The sequence below is a fragment of the Lepidochelys kempii genome, chromosome 14 (genome assembly GCF_965140265.1).
Source record: "Lepidochelys kempii isolate rLepKem1 chromosome 14, rLepKem1.hap2, whole genome shotgun sequence".
NCBI lineage: Eukaryota > Metazoa > Chordata > Testudines > Cheloniidae > Lepidochelys > Lepidochelys kempii.
This window is the reverse complement of record NC_133269.1, coordinates 35532232-35547254: the sequence shown is the minus strand read 5'-3', so window position 1 is coordinate 35547254 and position 15023 is coordinate 35532232. Positions and strand designations below refer to the sequence as shown.

Here is a 15023-nt window from a genome sequence, read left to right as displayed (position 1 = left end):
ACGATCACGTCCCTCGATCTGCTCGCTATGCCCCTACTTATACATCCCAAAGTGCCATTGGCCTTCTTGGCAACAAGGGCACACTGCTGACTCATATCCAGCTTCTCGTCCACTGTCACCCCTAGGTCCTTTTCCGCAGAACTGCTGCCTAGCCATTCGGTCCCTAGTCTGTAGCTGTGCATTGGGTTCTTCCGTCCTAAGTGCAGGACCCTGCACTTATCCTTATTGAACCTCATCAGATTTCTTTTGGCCCAATCCTCCAATTTGTCTAGGTCCCTCTATATCCTATCCCTGCCCTCCAGCGTATCTACCACTCCTCCTAGTTTAGTATCATCCGCAAATTTGCTGAGAGTGCAAACCACACCATCCTCCAGATCATTTATGAAGATATTGAACAAAACCGGCCCCAGGACCGACCCCTGGGGCACTCCACTTGACACCGGCTGCCAACTAGACATCGAGCCATTGATCACTACCCGTTGAGCCCAACAATCTAGCCAACTTTCTTCCCACCTTATAGTGCATTCATCCAGCCCATACTTCTTTAACTTGCTGACAAGAATACTGTGGGAGACCGTGTCAAAAGCTTTGCTAAAGTCAAGAAACAATACATCCACTGCTTTCCCTTCATCCACAGAACCAGTAATCTCATCATAGAAGGCGATTAGATTAGTCAGGCATGACCTTCCCTTGGTGAATCCATGCTGACTGTTCCTGATCACTTTCCTCTCATGTAAGTGCTTCAGGATTGATTCTTTGAGGACCTGCTCCATGATTTTTCTGGGGACTGAGGTGAGGCTGACTGGCCTGTAGTTCCCAGGATCCTCCTTCTTCCCTTTTTTAAAGATTGGCATTTCATTAGACTTTTTCCAGTCATCCGGGACTTCCCCCGTTCGCCACGAGTTTTCAAAGATAATGGCCAATGGCTCTGCAATCATAGCCGCCAATTCCTTTAGCACTCTCGGATGCAACTCGTCCGGCCCCATGGACTTGTGCACGTCCAGCTTTTCTAAATAGTGCCTAACCACCTCTTTCTCCACAGAGGGCTGGCCATCTATTCCCCATGTTGTGATGCCCAGCGCAGCAGTCTGGGAGCTGACCTTGTTCGTGAAGACAGAGGCAAAAAAAGCATTGAATACATTAGCTTTTTCCACATCCTCTGTCACTAGGTTGCCTCCCTTATTCATTAAGGGGCCCACACTTTCCTTGGCTTTCTTCTTGTTGCCAACATACCTGAAGAAACCCTTCTTGTTACTCTTGACATCTCTCGCTAGCTGCAGCTCCAGGTGTGATTTGGCCCTCCTGATTTCATTCCTACATGCCCGAGAAATATTTTTATACTCTTCCCTGGTCATATGTCCAACCTTCCACTTCTTGTAAGCTTCTTTTTTATGTTTAAGATCCGCTAGGATTTCACCGTTAAGCCAAGCTGGTCGCCTGCCATATTTACTATTCTTTCGACACATCGGGATGGTTTGTCCCTGTAACCTCAACAGGGATTCCTTGAAATACAGCCAGCTCTCCTGGACTCCTTTCCCCTTCATGTTAGTCCCCCAGGGGATCCTACCCATCTGTTCCCTGAGGGAGTCGAAGTCTGCTTTCCTGAAGTCCAGGGTCCGTATCCTGCTGCTTACCTTTCTTCCCTGTGTCAGGGTCCTGAACTCAACCAACTCATGGTCACTGCCTCCCAGATTCCCATCCACTTTTGCTTCCCCTACTAATTCTTCCCGGTTTGTGAGCAGCAGGTCAAGAAAAGCTCTCCCCCTAGTTGGCTCCTCTAGCACTTGCACCAGGAAATTGTCCCCTACGCTTTCCAAAAACTTCCTGGATTGTCTATGCACTGCTGTATTGCTCTCCCAGCAGATATGAGGAAAATTAAAGTCACCCATGAGAACCAGGGCGTGCGATCTAGTAGCTTCTGCGAGCTGCTGGAAGAAAGCCTCATCCACCTCATCCCCCTTGTCCGGTGGTCCATAGCAGACTCCCACCACTACATCACTCTTGTTGCTCACACTTCTAAACTTAATCCAGAGACACGCAGGTTTTTCTGCAGTTTCGTACCGGAGCTCTGAGCAGTCATACTGCTCCCTTACATACAGTGCTACTCCCCCACCTTTTCTGCCCTGCCTGTCCTTCCTGAACAGTTTATAACCATCCATGACAGTGCTCCAGTCATGTGAGTTATCCCACCAAGTCTCTGTTATTCCAATCACGTCATAATTCCTTGACATCACCAGGACCTCCAGTTCTCCCTGCTTGTTTCCAAGGCTTTGTGCATTCGTATATAAGCACTTGAGATAACCTGCTGATCGCCCCTCATTCTCAGTATGAGGCAGGAGACCTCCCCTCACAGACATTCCTGCCTGTGCTTCCTCCCGGTATCCCGCTTTCCCACTTACCTCAGGGCTTTGGTCTCCTTCCCCCGGTGAACCTAGTTTAAAGCCCTCCTCACTAGGTTAGCCAGCCTGCTCGCAAAGATGCTCTTCCCTCTCTTCGTAAGGTGGAGCCCGTCTCTGCCCAACACTCCTCCTTCATGGAAGACCATCCCATGGTCAAAGAATCCAAAGCCTTCTCTCCGACACCACCTGCGTAGCCATTCGTTGACTTCCATGATTCGACGGTCCCTACCCAGGCCTTTTCCTTCCACGGGGAGGATGGACGAGAATACCACTTGCGCCTCAAACTCCTTTATCCTTCTTCCCAGAGCCACGTAGTCTGCAGTGATCCGCTCAAGGTCATTCTTGGCAGTATCATTGGTGTCCACCTGGAGAAGCAGGAAGGGGTAGCAATCCGAGGGCTTGATGAGTCTCGGCAGTCTCTCCGTCACATCACGAATCTTAGCCCCCGGCAAGCAGCAGACTTCTCGGTTTTCCCGGTCAGGGTGGCAGATAGATGACTCAGTCCCCTGGAGTAGAGAGTCCCCGACCACCACCACCCGCCTCCTTCTCTTGGGAGTGGTGGTCGTGAAACCCCCCATCTCAGGACAGTGCATCTCATGCCTTCCAACCAGCGGAATCTCCTTCTGCTTTCTCCCACCAGACATATCATCTGGTCCACTCTCCACAATAGTACCTGTGGAGAGAACATGAAAGTGGTTAGTTACCTGTGTCCGCGTTGCTGGAACCCGGACATTCCCCCTTCTTCTTCTGGAGGTCACATGTTGCCAAGCTTCTTCACTGGCCTCTTGGCTCCACTGTGCAACCTGTTCTAAATCTTTAGAGCTTTGTGCCCGTAGAAGCTACCCTGACTTTTGTCCAGAAAATCCTCCGTTTCTCGTATGCAACGCAGGGTCGTTATCTGTTGCTTCAGACCTTCAATCTTCTCTTCCAATATGGAGACCAGCTTGCACTTTGTACAGACAAAGTTGCTTCTGTCCTGTGGAAGAAAGACAAACATGGCACATCCAGTGCATGTCACAACAGCTGAACCCCCCACCTTCCATATCACCTTCCTACTATGAGCTTCCTCAGAGAAGTTGGCAAGATGTAAGCCTCACTGGGCTCACTCCAGGCGAACTCCCAGGCAAACTCCTGCTGTGCGCTGCTCTGCTGTTCCCCGCTGCTCTGCTGTTCCCCGCTGCTCTGCTGGTTCGTCCTTACATGACTTGCTGACTCACAGGGGGTAGCCATTGGCCCCTTGGAGGCTGAGGAGTCTGCAGGAAGAGCCTTCTGGGAGCAATGAGTCTCTTCTATAGCCTATTGTGAGAGCTAAGTATCTTTGATGGGCCATCAACACAAAACTGTCTAGCCTAGATGTAAATCTTATCTGGTAGGTGTTGCCCAGGAATACAGCACATATGTAAGATACTGGTGCATAGACAATATTCATAAATTTAGCTACAAAAACAATGCATGCATATAAAAGCAGGATAATCATACTTAGCAAATCATAACTTTTCCATTGACACCTTACATGACATGCTTTGTACAAGGTTTGTTGCAATTGTCTAACAGTGGCACTGTCATTGATATTGGTTATATTTGGTTATATTTCAATCATACAGCCTCACAGCGGGGTGCTGTCCAATGTGCAGAAGAAAGAATGCTTTTACATAAAGTGTATAGAGCTGAGGTTGAAGGAAGTAGAGGGGTGGCTCAGGGCCGTAATAAGAGTGGGGCAGCCACGCGGGGCGCAAAGCCTGCAGGGGCAGAAAAGTGGGGCGACACAGGATCGGGCCCAGTGGTGTCAGCTGGAGCAGAGGGTGCTCAGCACCCCACCCCGCTCCTGCTGACCCCAGCTGGAGCAAACTCTCCCTGCAGTGCTAGGACCACGGCGGCAGGAGGACAGAGTGCTGAGTGCCACTGGCTGCCTGCCCACGGGCCCGAGCGGAGGCGTGTGTCAGACACGCCCCTGGCTACCCCCCAGCTCCTGGTGGCTGCGGGCAGGTTGCCAGGGTTACCACCATACATCAGGGTTTTCCCAGACATTTCCTCTTTTTTTGTCATCCGCCCTCGGTCTGGGTGGATTTTTGAAATAAGAGGAAATTTCTGGGAAAGAGCCATCTCCACACCCCCGCCCCCATTGGTCCCTCCTCTGCATCTGCCGCTGCCAGATCCTGCCCACCTCGCCCTGCCCTGGCCCAGTCCGCCAAGTAAGAGGAGCCACCATGTGCCTCTCGGCCAGGTGATAGGGCCAGGCCACAGCTCCCTGGCCTGGGGGTGGGTGGGGGGGGAGAGGCCCGCAGGGAGGTGCTTACTGATGGGCTGGCGCTGCGTCCCGGGCCTGCACCAGCCACCCTACCACCTCCCTCACCCCCGAAATACCCCTCCCAGTACACACACACTCCTCCAGCACCCCCCAAATACCAGCTCCAGCGCCTCCCAAACACCCTTCCCAGTATACACACGCTGCCCTCCAGCACCCCCAAATACCCCCTCCCAGTACCTCCCAAATACCTGCTCCAGCACCCACCAAATACCCCCTTCCCAGGACACACACACACACGGTGTACTCAATTTGGGAACTTGAAATATGGTAATCCTAGGGGTCGCTCCATTCGTACTGCCTCCGTTTCCGGAGCTGGCGGGAGAGAGTCTGTCCTGCTAGCAGCAGCCCCCAGAGCCCAGACCCTGGGCTAGGCACCGGACTTGTGTGACCGAGCTCAGAGCTCGGACTGTGCGACTGTGAGCCTGGCAGCCATGGGGCTGAGGCAGGGCAGCCAAGGGGAGCAAGGGGCGGTTCTCACTCTGCATGCAGGGAGTGCGGGGAGAGTGACCCAGCTGCTGAGAGGCAGGTGCCCAAGGGGATGAGCAGGGAACACTTCAGGGAGCATAAGGGCCGGCTCCACGGGGTGTCACCGGCTGGCGCCAGGCTCCTTTGGGACAGAGGCAAGAGCACATCAGAGATGCAGCTCGGAGCTGTGTCACCCGTCCTGTCTGGGGAGTGCCTGGCCGTACAGAGGCAGCCTGGCTCGAGGAGCAGGGGAGGGAGAGATGTCGGACAAGCCAGCCAGTACCCCAGCTCCCATATCATGGAGAGCCAGGTGCCCGAGTGGGCTGGGAGGCTCCCTAGGGGCCATGCCCCACAGTTTGAAAACCTCTCTGCTAAATGGAAGGCAGAAGTCAGGTGGAGGGGAGGAATGTGACCCTTCATGCCCCCGCCCCCCCGCCCCCTCATTGTCTCTAGGAGGCACACGTATGCTTGCTCACCCCCGGGTGCTAAAATGTTTAGTTATGCTCTGGGGTGGCTAGAGTTGGGGAGAAGAGCCTGGCTGGGGGGGGCTGGCCAGAGTGGAGGAGTGGAGACAGGGCTGGCTGGTGGTGGGGAAGGGTCAGGGGCCTGGCAGGAGGGACTGGCCAGAATATAAAAGAAATATAAAGTAAATTAAAAGAATATGTTTTTAAAAAATATGTTTAAAAAATAAAATTTAAAACTTGAAATAAAAAGTAAAATAAATAAATAAATAATAAAAAAAGTAAACCCCTATTTGGTGAGAGTCCAGGGGACTCGTGCGCCTCCATCCCACGTCAGGAGCTGCTAGTTACGGCTCTGAGCCACGCCTCTACTTCCTTCAACCTCAGCTCTATAAACTTTATGTAAAACCATAGTTTCTTCTGCACGTCAGACATGACCCCGCCATTGCAGCCATCTTGTTCCCAAATGATGCAAGACCGCATCTTGCTGGGATTATCTAAGTACCTCCTCGTTGGTGCCATTATCAAACACACCAATGTTAAGAACACGCTGTAACTTTTAACACTGAAAAAAATGTTTAATTTCTTCTACTCAGCTGTTTATAATGGATGTGTTTCTGCTCCATATAACACAGTTGACATCACAATGGCATTGAACACTCATCTCTTAGTTTTCATTCAGATATCCTGCTACCTACAGAAGCCTTTGAAGATGCTGAAATGCTATTGACGCAAGACCAATCAGCTGTAGAACCTTGAGCTGTCACCCGACTACCCAGATAGGTAAAACTACTCACCCATTTAATGTCAAAGACATCCACATGCAGCATCAGCAGGGCATTTGTTATTGTTTTATGGGAACATGCATAGCTTTGGTTATATCATAGGTTCTGCAGTTTTTCTCAGCTCCAGCTTTAGAAGTAGTTGGTCAGTAGTTTCTCCAAGGAGACAATATAATCCACATACTCAAGATGTATTAATCTTGATGAATCTTTAAAATTCACACCTCCTACTTTGGCCTCAATCATCCCTGTCATTGGAGAGTGTATTAGAACACTACATGATGCAAGTGAGAGAAGACATCCCGGGCGTACTCCTGATTTTACGGAAAACCAGTCTGTAATACAACCATTGACCCTCACGCAAATAAATGTGCTGTGTTACAGTTGCTCCACAAAGCACACTAAGCTCTCGGGCATCCCATACTGGTGTTGCAGTGTCCATAGCACTGATCGATACACTCAGTCAAAAGCAGCTGCAAAGTCTATAAATACAGTGTTAACCTCCTTTGGTTGCTCTAGTTGTTTTTCAGTAACATTCCACAGATCTTTGTATAAACAATTACATAAAATAGTCATTGGAGCAGGAATGGGGGTCTCCCACCTCCACAGGGAGTGCCCTAACCACTGGGAGACAGAGTCATTCTCACTCTGGCGCTCTGGCCCAACGGTTGGTCTTCAGCTAGCCACTGGCTGTTGGATAATTGGCTCCTATAGTATTGATGGTTTTGACGTTCATGGTGCCTTTCTGTGCTTCCAAGGAGGTTGGCCATTTCTTTTGTGATTTTATGCCTCTGTTAAAACTCACCTGTACTGACATCCACCTGGTTGAATTTCTGTCTTTCATAGTGTCTGCCTTTGTGGGTGTGGTCCCATTTCTACTATCCCTAGCTTCCTACTATAGGATCATCTTGATCATCCAAAGGATCCCTTATAACTCAGGGAAGAGAAAAGTCTTCTCCACCTGCTCCTCACACCTCCAGGTTGTTTCTGTTTCCTATGGGACCATGTAACAGCGTAGCTCCCACCTCTCATGGGCATCCCCTTCTGGTTGGGTGTTTCTGAAGTCTTTAAACAGTCCTGGCCCTGGTATTGGGCTGTACCCACAGGGCTTCCTCCCTGGAGGCAATGGTTTCACCCTCTTAATCTGTTCTGGCCCCAGCTCCCCAGTTGGGCCTCATGACAGTTCAGTCCCCTTCTGAGGGTTTACTGCTGTCCAATTGTAGGCCCTTCCCCAGTGGCCTATGTGGGGGACCCAGACACACCCAATACTCCCCAGCCCAGGGACCCTAAGAATTGCAGTCATGTGCCATCATGTCTCTTTAGCAAAATTGCCTTCAGTTCCCTGGGCCACTTCCCCGCAGCCCCAGCCTTCACCAATGCCTTACTGTTAGCTCAGGGCTCTTCCAAGTTCAGGCCCAGCAGCCATCCAGAAACTCTTCCTCACTTCCCCAGTCCCTGCCAGCACTGAGCTGTCCATTGTGTTGCAGTTCCCTTTGGCCAGCCAGGAGCCCCCATCTGCACTCCACTGGCTCCAGCAAGGAACTGACTGTATCTGGTTCTGCGGCTCCTTTTATATGGCCCTCCTGGGCCCTGGCTGGCCACCTCCTACAGCCTTTCTGATTGGCTGCTTCCCCCACAGCCACTCTAGACCATTTGGAGGACCTCTCTACTGCTCCTTTCCTGGGATGGGTGTGGCAGGACCCTGACGCCTCGAGCAGGGGGCCTCTGGGCCTAGTCCACCCCATCACAGACCATCATAATTGTCTCTAGGGCCTCTATAGGAAACAGTCACCAGATTTAAACAAGGTCCTCTCCCTGCTCCATACAGCAATATCTCCCATGTTCAACCCCCTCATCTACAGCCTGAGGAGCAAGGATCTCTGGGAAGGGTCAGAACAAAGTGGTGACTTTCATAATGAAGCGCAGTTTCCCATAAGGTGACCCAAGTGACTGGAGTAAGAGAGGAATGAGGACCTCTAATGTACCGAAGGTTCAGTTCTATTGGAGTAGAGATGGTCAATCCAATGGGACCCAATTACAAATGTCAGGTTTGGGTTGGGTATGAAAACTCAAACTGTAAGATGGTGAAACCCAGCCCCCGCTCCTCCACCAGCCCAACTCCCTTGGAGCCGGGGAGAGGGGAAGCATGGAGGCATGGGCTGGAGGTGGGGTAGGTGTGGAAGGGGAGGCTGGGCAGAGCCACGTAATTTTGGGAACAGGGAGGAGGGCTGTTTCTCCTCCAGGGCAGGACCCACTGCCGGTTGTGCAAAAGCAATAGCAGGCACGGGTAGCAAGGAGCTGGGCAGGCAGATATTGTGGGTGGCCAGGGCGGGGGAGCGGGGACAACATACCACCACAGGTTCCCTGACCCCACTGCTTCCTCAGTCTGCTGCGTGTCTCTGTGGCAAAGGTGAGGGTCTTCCTCACTGCCCTTCTCCACATCCACCTCTGCCAGAGTCCTGGCACTGCCCAGGCTCCCTCTGAACCTCAGTCTACTTGGCATACACCCCAGCCCCAAACCTCAGCGCACTGTTCAAGGCAACCTGAATCCAACAGTATCCGACTACAAGTGTTGGGTTTGGTCAGGTCAGGTCTGAAAACAACTCGACCCCCTCGGGCTGGGGTCAGGTTTGGATTGATTGTGGCCTAGTTATGTTCAGGCCGGGCTTTAAAATTAGGTTTGAGCAGACCTCTATATTGGAGATCCCGTGTAGTGTGCGGTATTTGAAACTGCATCCGATGAAGTGAGCTATAGCTCACAAAAGCTTATGCTCAAATAAATTTGTTAGTCTCTAAGGTGCCACAACTACTCCTTTTCTGTTTACAAATTGTAAGTCACAGTTACCTTTTTGTACTTTCATTGTGTGATTCTTTATGAACAGAAATAAAAAAATAATTGAAGAAAGAAAGAACTGGAACTTTTCTCCAGAGCCTTTTTGTCATTAAAGCTTTACCAAATTCATAACCCTCTTGAGGTTCCCATGTTAATTTTGTTTATGCAACAGACATTTCAAAATGCTAGTGGAGGGTGTTATTATGTCTCTTCACTGAGGGAGTCAAAGCAATCCACAAAAGGGTCGGGAAGAAAATCATCGCAATGATGTAATCTTTAGTGAATGGGGAAAAGGCATATAACTAGGCAGCAATGTCATCTAAAAGGTGCTGCAAGTCGATAACCAAGTCCCAGCTTCTCAACATTCGAATGAACATCGGAAAGGGGTGTAAGGGACATGTGAGTTGCCTGTGCTATCTTATGAATATTATCTATGTGTTTGATCGTTATTGTGTGGCTTGCTAGATGGCTGTCAGGAGGTTAATTCCAATCGGACCAGAGACCGTAGGCTGGGAAGCAGACAATAACCCCTGATATCTCCCTGTTTTCTGGTACTTTAAGGACAGTCCTGGCGTCAGTGCCATTAAAGTGTTACCTCCACCATGCTGGGTTCAGCACTGGGGCTGGTAACCACAGACGGGAGGACCAACAGGTGAGAAACTGAAACCAGGAGCTTTGGGAGTGGTTGAAAATCTGAGCCGCTAGAGCTTAGGAGAGAGGGACACAGAGGCTGCAGGGGTACAGACCGTTCCCCCCAGGACCAGCCGTCTGGATAAATTAAGCCTACCTAAGCTTTAGGTCAGACAGATGCATGTCGGCTGTTGTGTTATGCTTTGATTCCTGCTGTTCAGATTAAATACTTGGCTTCACAAAGGCTGGTTTGGGTCACTGTGTTCATACCAGTCAAGCATGGGGAAGTCTTGCAAGGGCAGATGAACCTAGTCAGGCCTGTTCAGCACTCACAGCTGGTAAACAGGTGTTGCAAACCGGGGACTGGGTCTAAAGAGTGGGAGAATTGTGGGTTTGCACCCCAGTCAGGTAAAGGATCAAGGCCTCTCATCTGCATTGAGAGACGTCAAAGGTGCAGCTAGCCCTGAACCGTGATAAGGACACGGGTTAGGGTGGGTAAATGTTGCTAGTATAGCTAGTAGCCTTACATGCAATATTTGTTTTCCTGTATGCAATAATAATACTAAGCCTTTCTATAGAGCTCTTTGACAAAGAGTTCCAAAGGCAAAAAACAGGATTAGGCACCCACCCTATGTCCTTTTTGTGCCTTTCAAAGTCTTTCCCTTCCTTCCTAAGTCACAAAGTAAAAGCTTCAATTTTAGAATTCAGGAAACTGAGACAGAACAAGGGAAGTGACATCCTCAAGACCATGAAGCCGGTCAGTGTCAAAGCCAGGAGTAGATCCCTGCTTTTCAGAATTTCAGAGCACTGATCAATCCCCCTGGATCATACTGATTCTCAGTGAACTGTCATAGCGTAATTGATGTTAGGGATACAAGAGACATATAAGGTCACAGATTCGTAGCTATCAAAGCTAGAAGGGACCTTTATGATCATCTAGTCTGAGCTCCTGCATAACACAGGCCAGAGAATTTCACCCAATGATTCTTGCAACCAGCCCATAACTTTTAGAAAGAAACAGCCAATCTTGGTTTAAAGACTCCAAGTGATGGAGTATCCACTACATTCCTTGGTAAGGTGTTCTGATGGTTAACTACACTCACTGTTGTAGCCTTTATATTGAAATGTCCCCAATTAATATTAAGTAGTTAAAGATAAGGGTGCAATAAAACCCAGCTTAGTTTTCAGGTTCGAGCCTCTAGGTCAGTTACAGAAAATTTACTTAGTACAGGCCCCCTAGGCAACCTGTGAATGATACAACCAAACTTTATTAAAAAGAGAAATGATTAGTTAAGCAAACAGGTGTGCAATTACCACTTACACAATCCTACAATTACACTTATACTCGAAAATGGAATGGTTTATTAAGGGGTGATCACTGAGAACAGAGTGACGGTACCCTTCGGATGTTAATTGCAGATCTCTACAATTTAGCAAGGCTACTACTTTTATACTCTATTATAATACTAATTAACATTAAACTGTCCTTTAACATAATTATACTTCCGCCACCTTCTTATTGGCTGTTTACATTACACATTATTTAAATTAACATTTGCACCAATGTCCTTCCCATACTATCAAGATAGGTAGCATTTTAATAAAACATTCTCAACAATTCTCCAAAACACTGATTAAGACCTTGCTTAAACCAGTTATAACTCAAACGTAACAAAACATAGCCCTGGGCCCTGTCCTTGTCAACTCTTACTTTCCCATAACACTCTGTCTCCAACTTATCTCTGACTTTCTCACACTAGGAACTTCAATTTCCCATCCTTCTCTACACTTGGGCTAACTTAGACCCCAAATCTAACATCTACTTATTTCTTAACCTAACCACCCTACATTGTTAAAGAAATGTAACTTATTTCTAGCCTGAGCTTCCAGCCATTGGATCTTTTTCTGCCAGAGTAAAAAGTCTTCTTTGATCAGAAATTTCCTCCCCATTGACTTATAGACTGTGATCAAATCACCTGTTCGCTTTCTCCTTGTTAAGATAAATAGACTGAGATTCCCATCTAGTCCATCACATTAGGGCCAAAGAAGCATTGCACATTATTATTTATGTGGAACTATATACATTTTATTATGCTCATACTGTATATGCACTAACTTGCATTCCTTGTAACCCAATTACTTAAGTAGGGTAGCTGATAGTTTGAGAGAGAGAGAGCAGATTTTTGTTCTCTGTATCTGCGTACTCTCATCTGCAAAACCCTGATCACTAGTTATTATCTCAGCTGCTCATGACTCAACATCACAGCTTATGTTAGCAGGGACACTTCTGCAGCCAGATCAGAGGGTGTTTTGTTTGAGGCTGGGAGCAAAGTACTCTGAACGAAGAAATGGGACTATGGCTCCTGTGTCCTCTGAAGCTAAACTGAGCCCAGGTCTGGTCTCCTGCAGGGCAAAGTGCTAGATTCATATTTCCATGCAGGCATTTTTCTAAAAGCTCATATCTTGTAGTTAAGCTCATATGTTGTTTTCTGACCCATTGGACTGGAGCTAAAGCATCTAGTTCTATAGACCAAAATCCCATTCATACCAAAATCTGGGGCTGAAAATTTTTCTTCAACTATTTTTCAATGGGATATTGGAGTTTTGAGTAATTTTTTTTTTAATTTTCAAAAATGTGTCTGTGTTCAATGGAAAATTTCATTTTTTCATCAAAATATTTTAAATGGGGAATGCAGTGCCTCTTAGAAGTTGTAGCTTTCTTTTTGTATCTGTATTCTCCCCTGTGGCTGGCATCCTCAATTAGACTACACCTCCCATAATGCATCATGGTCTCTCATTCTAATAAGGGGAAGCTGTGCAATATGGAGTCCCTGTTCCTGCTGCATTATGGGAGATGTAGTTCAGATGGGGGATCCCAGCCCATTGAGGAGAATGGGGACATGAGGAGCAAACTATTTATCCCACGAGGCACTGCAACTGCCTTTTGTGGCCAAAATCTCTCAGCAAAGTGTTTTGCTGAAAACTAACAAATTTCCATAGAAAAAATGTTTTTGACCAGTTCTCCTACGGCCCTGTTATGCCAATACAGCTGTGGAAAGGCAGGGGGCTTTAAGTGGGTGTGGAATGAGAATCTCACCCATATGTATTATTGCATGTTGCTGAAAAAATTATAGGTAGGTTACTCTGGGGTTTGCAGATGCTTGGTTTTTTACCCTTTATAAAGTTAACCGAAAAGTACCCTTCTGTGACGTTCTGGGGTCATGTTTATGGACATATTTGTAACAACTGCCATATTGCATCAGGCCAGGTGAAAAAATATGATATATTAAGTGACATATTTTCAAAGGTATTTATGTGCCTAAAGATGCAGATAGGTGTCTAGTTGGATTTACTAATGTACTTAAACAGGTCACTGGTCAGATTTTTAAAGGTATTTAGGTGCCTAGTGGGACTTTCAAAAGCATCTAGGCACCTAACATCCATTCAAATCAATGAACTTTAGTTCTTGAGGTTCTTTTGTAAAATCCCGCTAGAAGAATAAGTGAATCTTTAGGCCCTTAAATGCTTTTGATAATCTGGCCCTAAGTAGATATTGAATACGGTTAAAAGGGGTGGAATAACAAGGAAATAGTTAAGAAGTACTCGTGGCACCTTAGAGACTAACCAATTTATTTGAGCATAAGCTTTTGTGAGCTACAGCTTACTTCATCGGATGCAGTCACCACTGAGGTGCCACAAGTACTCCTTTTCTTTTTGCAAATACAGACTAACACGGCTGCTACTCTGAAACCTGTCAAAGGAAATAGTTGTAGATTTTTGGAAAGGAGATCTTTCCTGTTTTGTTAATCTTCCTTCCTTCCTTTCTTTCCTTCCAGAGAATACATGGCACACATGCAATGGAAAAACGAAACATCCATCACCAAGTTCATCCTTCTGGGATTCGGGAATCTGAATGAATTTCAGATTCTGCTTTTTGTTCTGTTTTTGGTGATGTACGTCCTAACTGTGGCTGGGAACCTCCTCATGATTGCGCTAGTTGCGTACGACCAGCACCTTCACACCCCCATGTACTTCTTCCTGGGGAATTTGTCTTTCCTGGAGACCTGCTACACCTCAGTCATTTCCCCCAGGTTGCTGGCTGGGTTCCTGGTAGAGGATAGGACAATCTTCTTCAGGGACTCTATCACACAGTTATTTTTCTTTGGTGCTTCGGCTTCCATAGAGTGCTTCCTTCTTGCAGTCATGGCTTATGACCGTTACTTAGCCATATGCAACCCACTCAGCTATAAGGTTATGATGAACTTCAGGGTCTGCCTTCTGTTGGTATCTGCCTCCTGGATAACTGGTTTCTCAGTCTCAGCTTTAGTAGTGGGGATGGTGCCCCAGCTAAACTTCTGCGGCCCCAATGAAATTAATAATTTTTTCTGTGACATGGTGGAGCTGCTCAAATTATCCTGTGCAAAAAGCCCCCTGACGGAAATGATCATTCTGGTCTGCTGCTCCCTGATAGCCCTGATCCCTTTCCTCTTCATAATTGTGTCTTACGTTCTTATCCTCTCGGCCATCCAGCGAATTGCCTCCTTCGCCGGGAGGCAAAAGGCCTTTTCCACCTGCGCCTCTCACCTGCTGGTGGTGAGTCTGTATTACGGGACCATCATTATCATGCACATGGCACCATCAGCGGACCTGTCCCCAGGCTTCCATAAAACTCTGTCGCTTATGTACACGGTCGCCACCCCAATGTTCAACCCCATCATCTACAGTCTGAAGAACCAAGAGGTGAAGGGGGCCTTCAGGAAAGTCATGATGCAGAATTTAGGCATGATTTAGGTTGTGATTTTCAGAATGGTGTCAGGATATTTAGTACAAAACTCCCATTGGCAGATCAGTGCTTAATTTCTTTAGACCACCTTGAATAACCTAGCCCAGATCTCAACAGAATTATGACGATTGCCTACAATCTTAACTGGATTTATTATCTATCTCTTTGACTGGGTCTTTCTTCTTCCCCAGTGTCACTCAGGATTTCACAACACTGGGCCTGAAAAAATTCTTGTGAAGTTAGAGGCAGGAAGTTTGAGAAGGGACATATATCATGGCCCTTATTGTACAGCTGGGTTTGAAGTGTCTTTTCATGGTTGCAAAATGAAATGTGGACACTAAACTTTGGTGCCTTAGATGTTT

At 47.6% G+C, this 15023-nt stretch overlaps 1 protein-coding gene across 1 annotated transcript; it reads left to right on the top strand.

The window, feature by feature from the left end:
* Nucleotides 1-13721: 13721 nt before the first annotated feature.
* LOC140898387 (olfactory receptor 5AP2-like) lies at nucleotides 13722-14669 on the top strand. The gene has a single exon (XM_073312156.1). It carries the CDS (start codon nucleotides 13722-13724, stop codon nucleotides 14667-14669), a length of 948 nt encoding a protein of 315 aa, XP_073168257.1.
* The last annotated feature ends 354 nt before the right edge of the window (nucleotides 14670-15023 follow it).

What these genes read in the sequence shown, in the direction of transcription:
- LOC140898387 (XM_073312156.1), top strand. Translation starts at nt 13,722, where the DNA reads ATGGCACACATGCAATGGAAAAACGAAACATCCATCACCAAGTTCATC.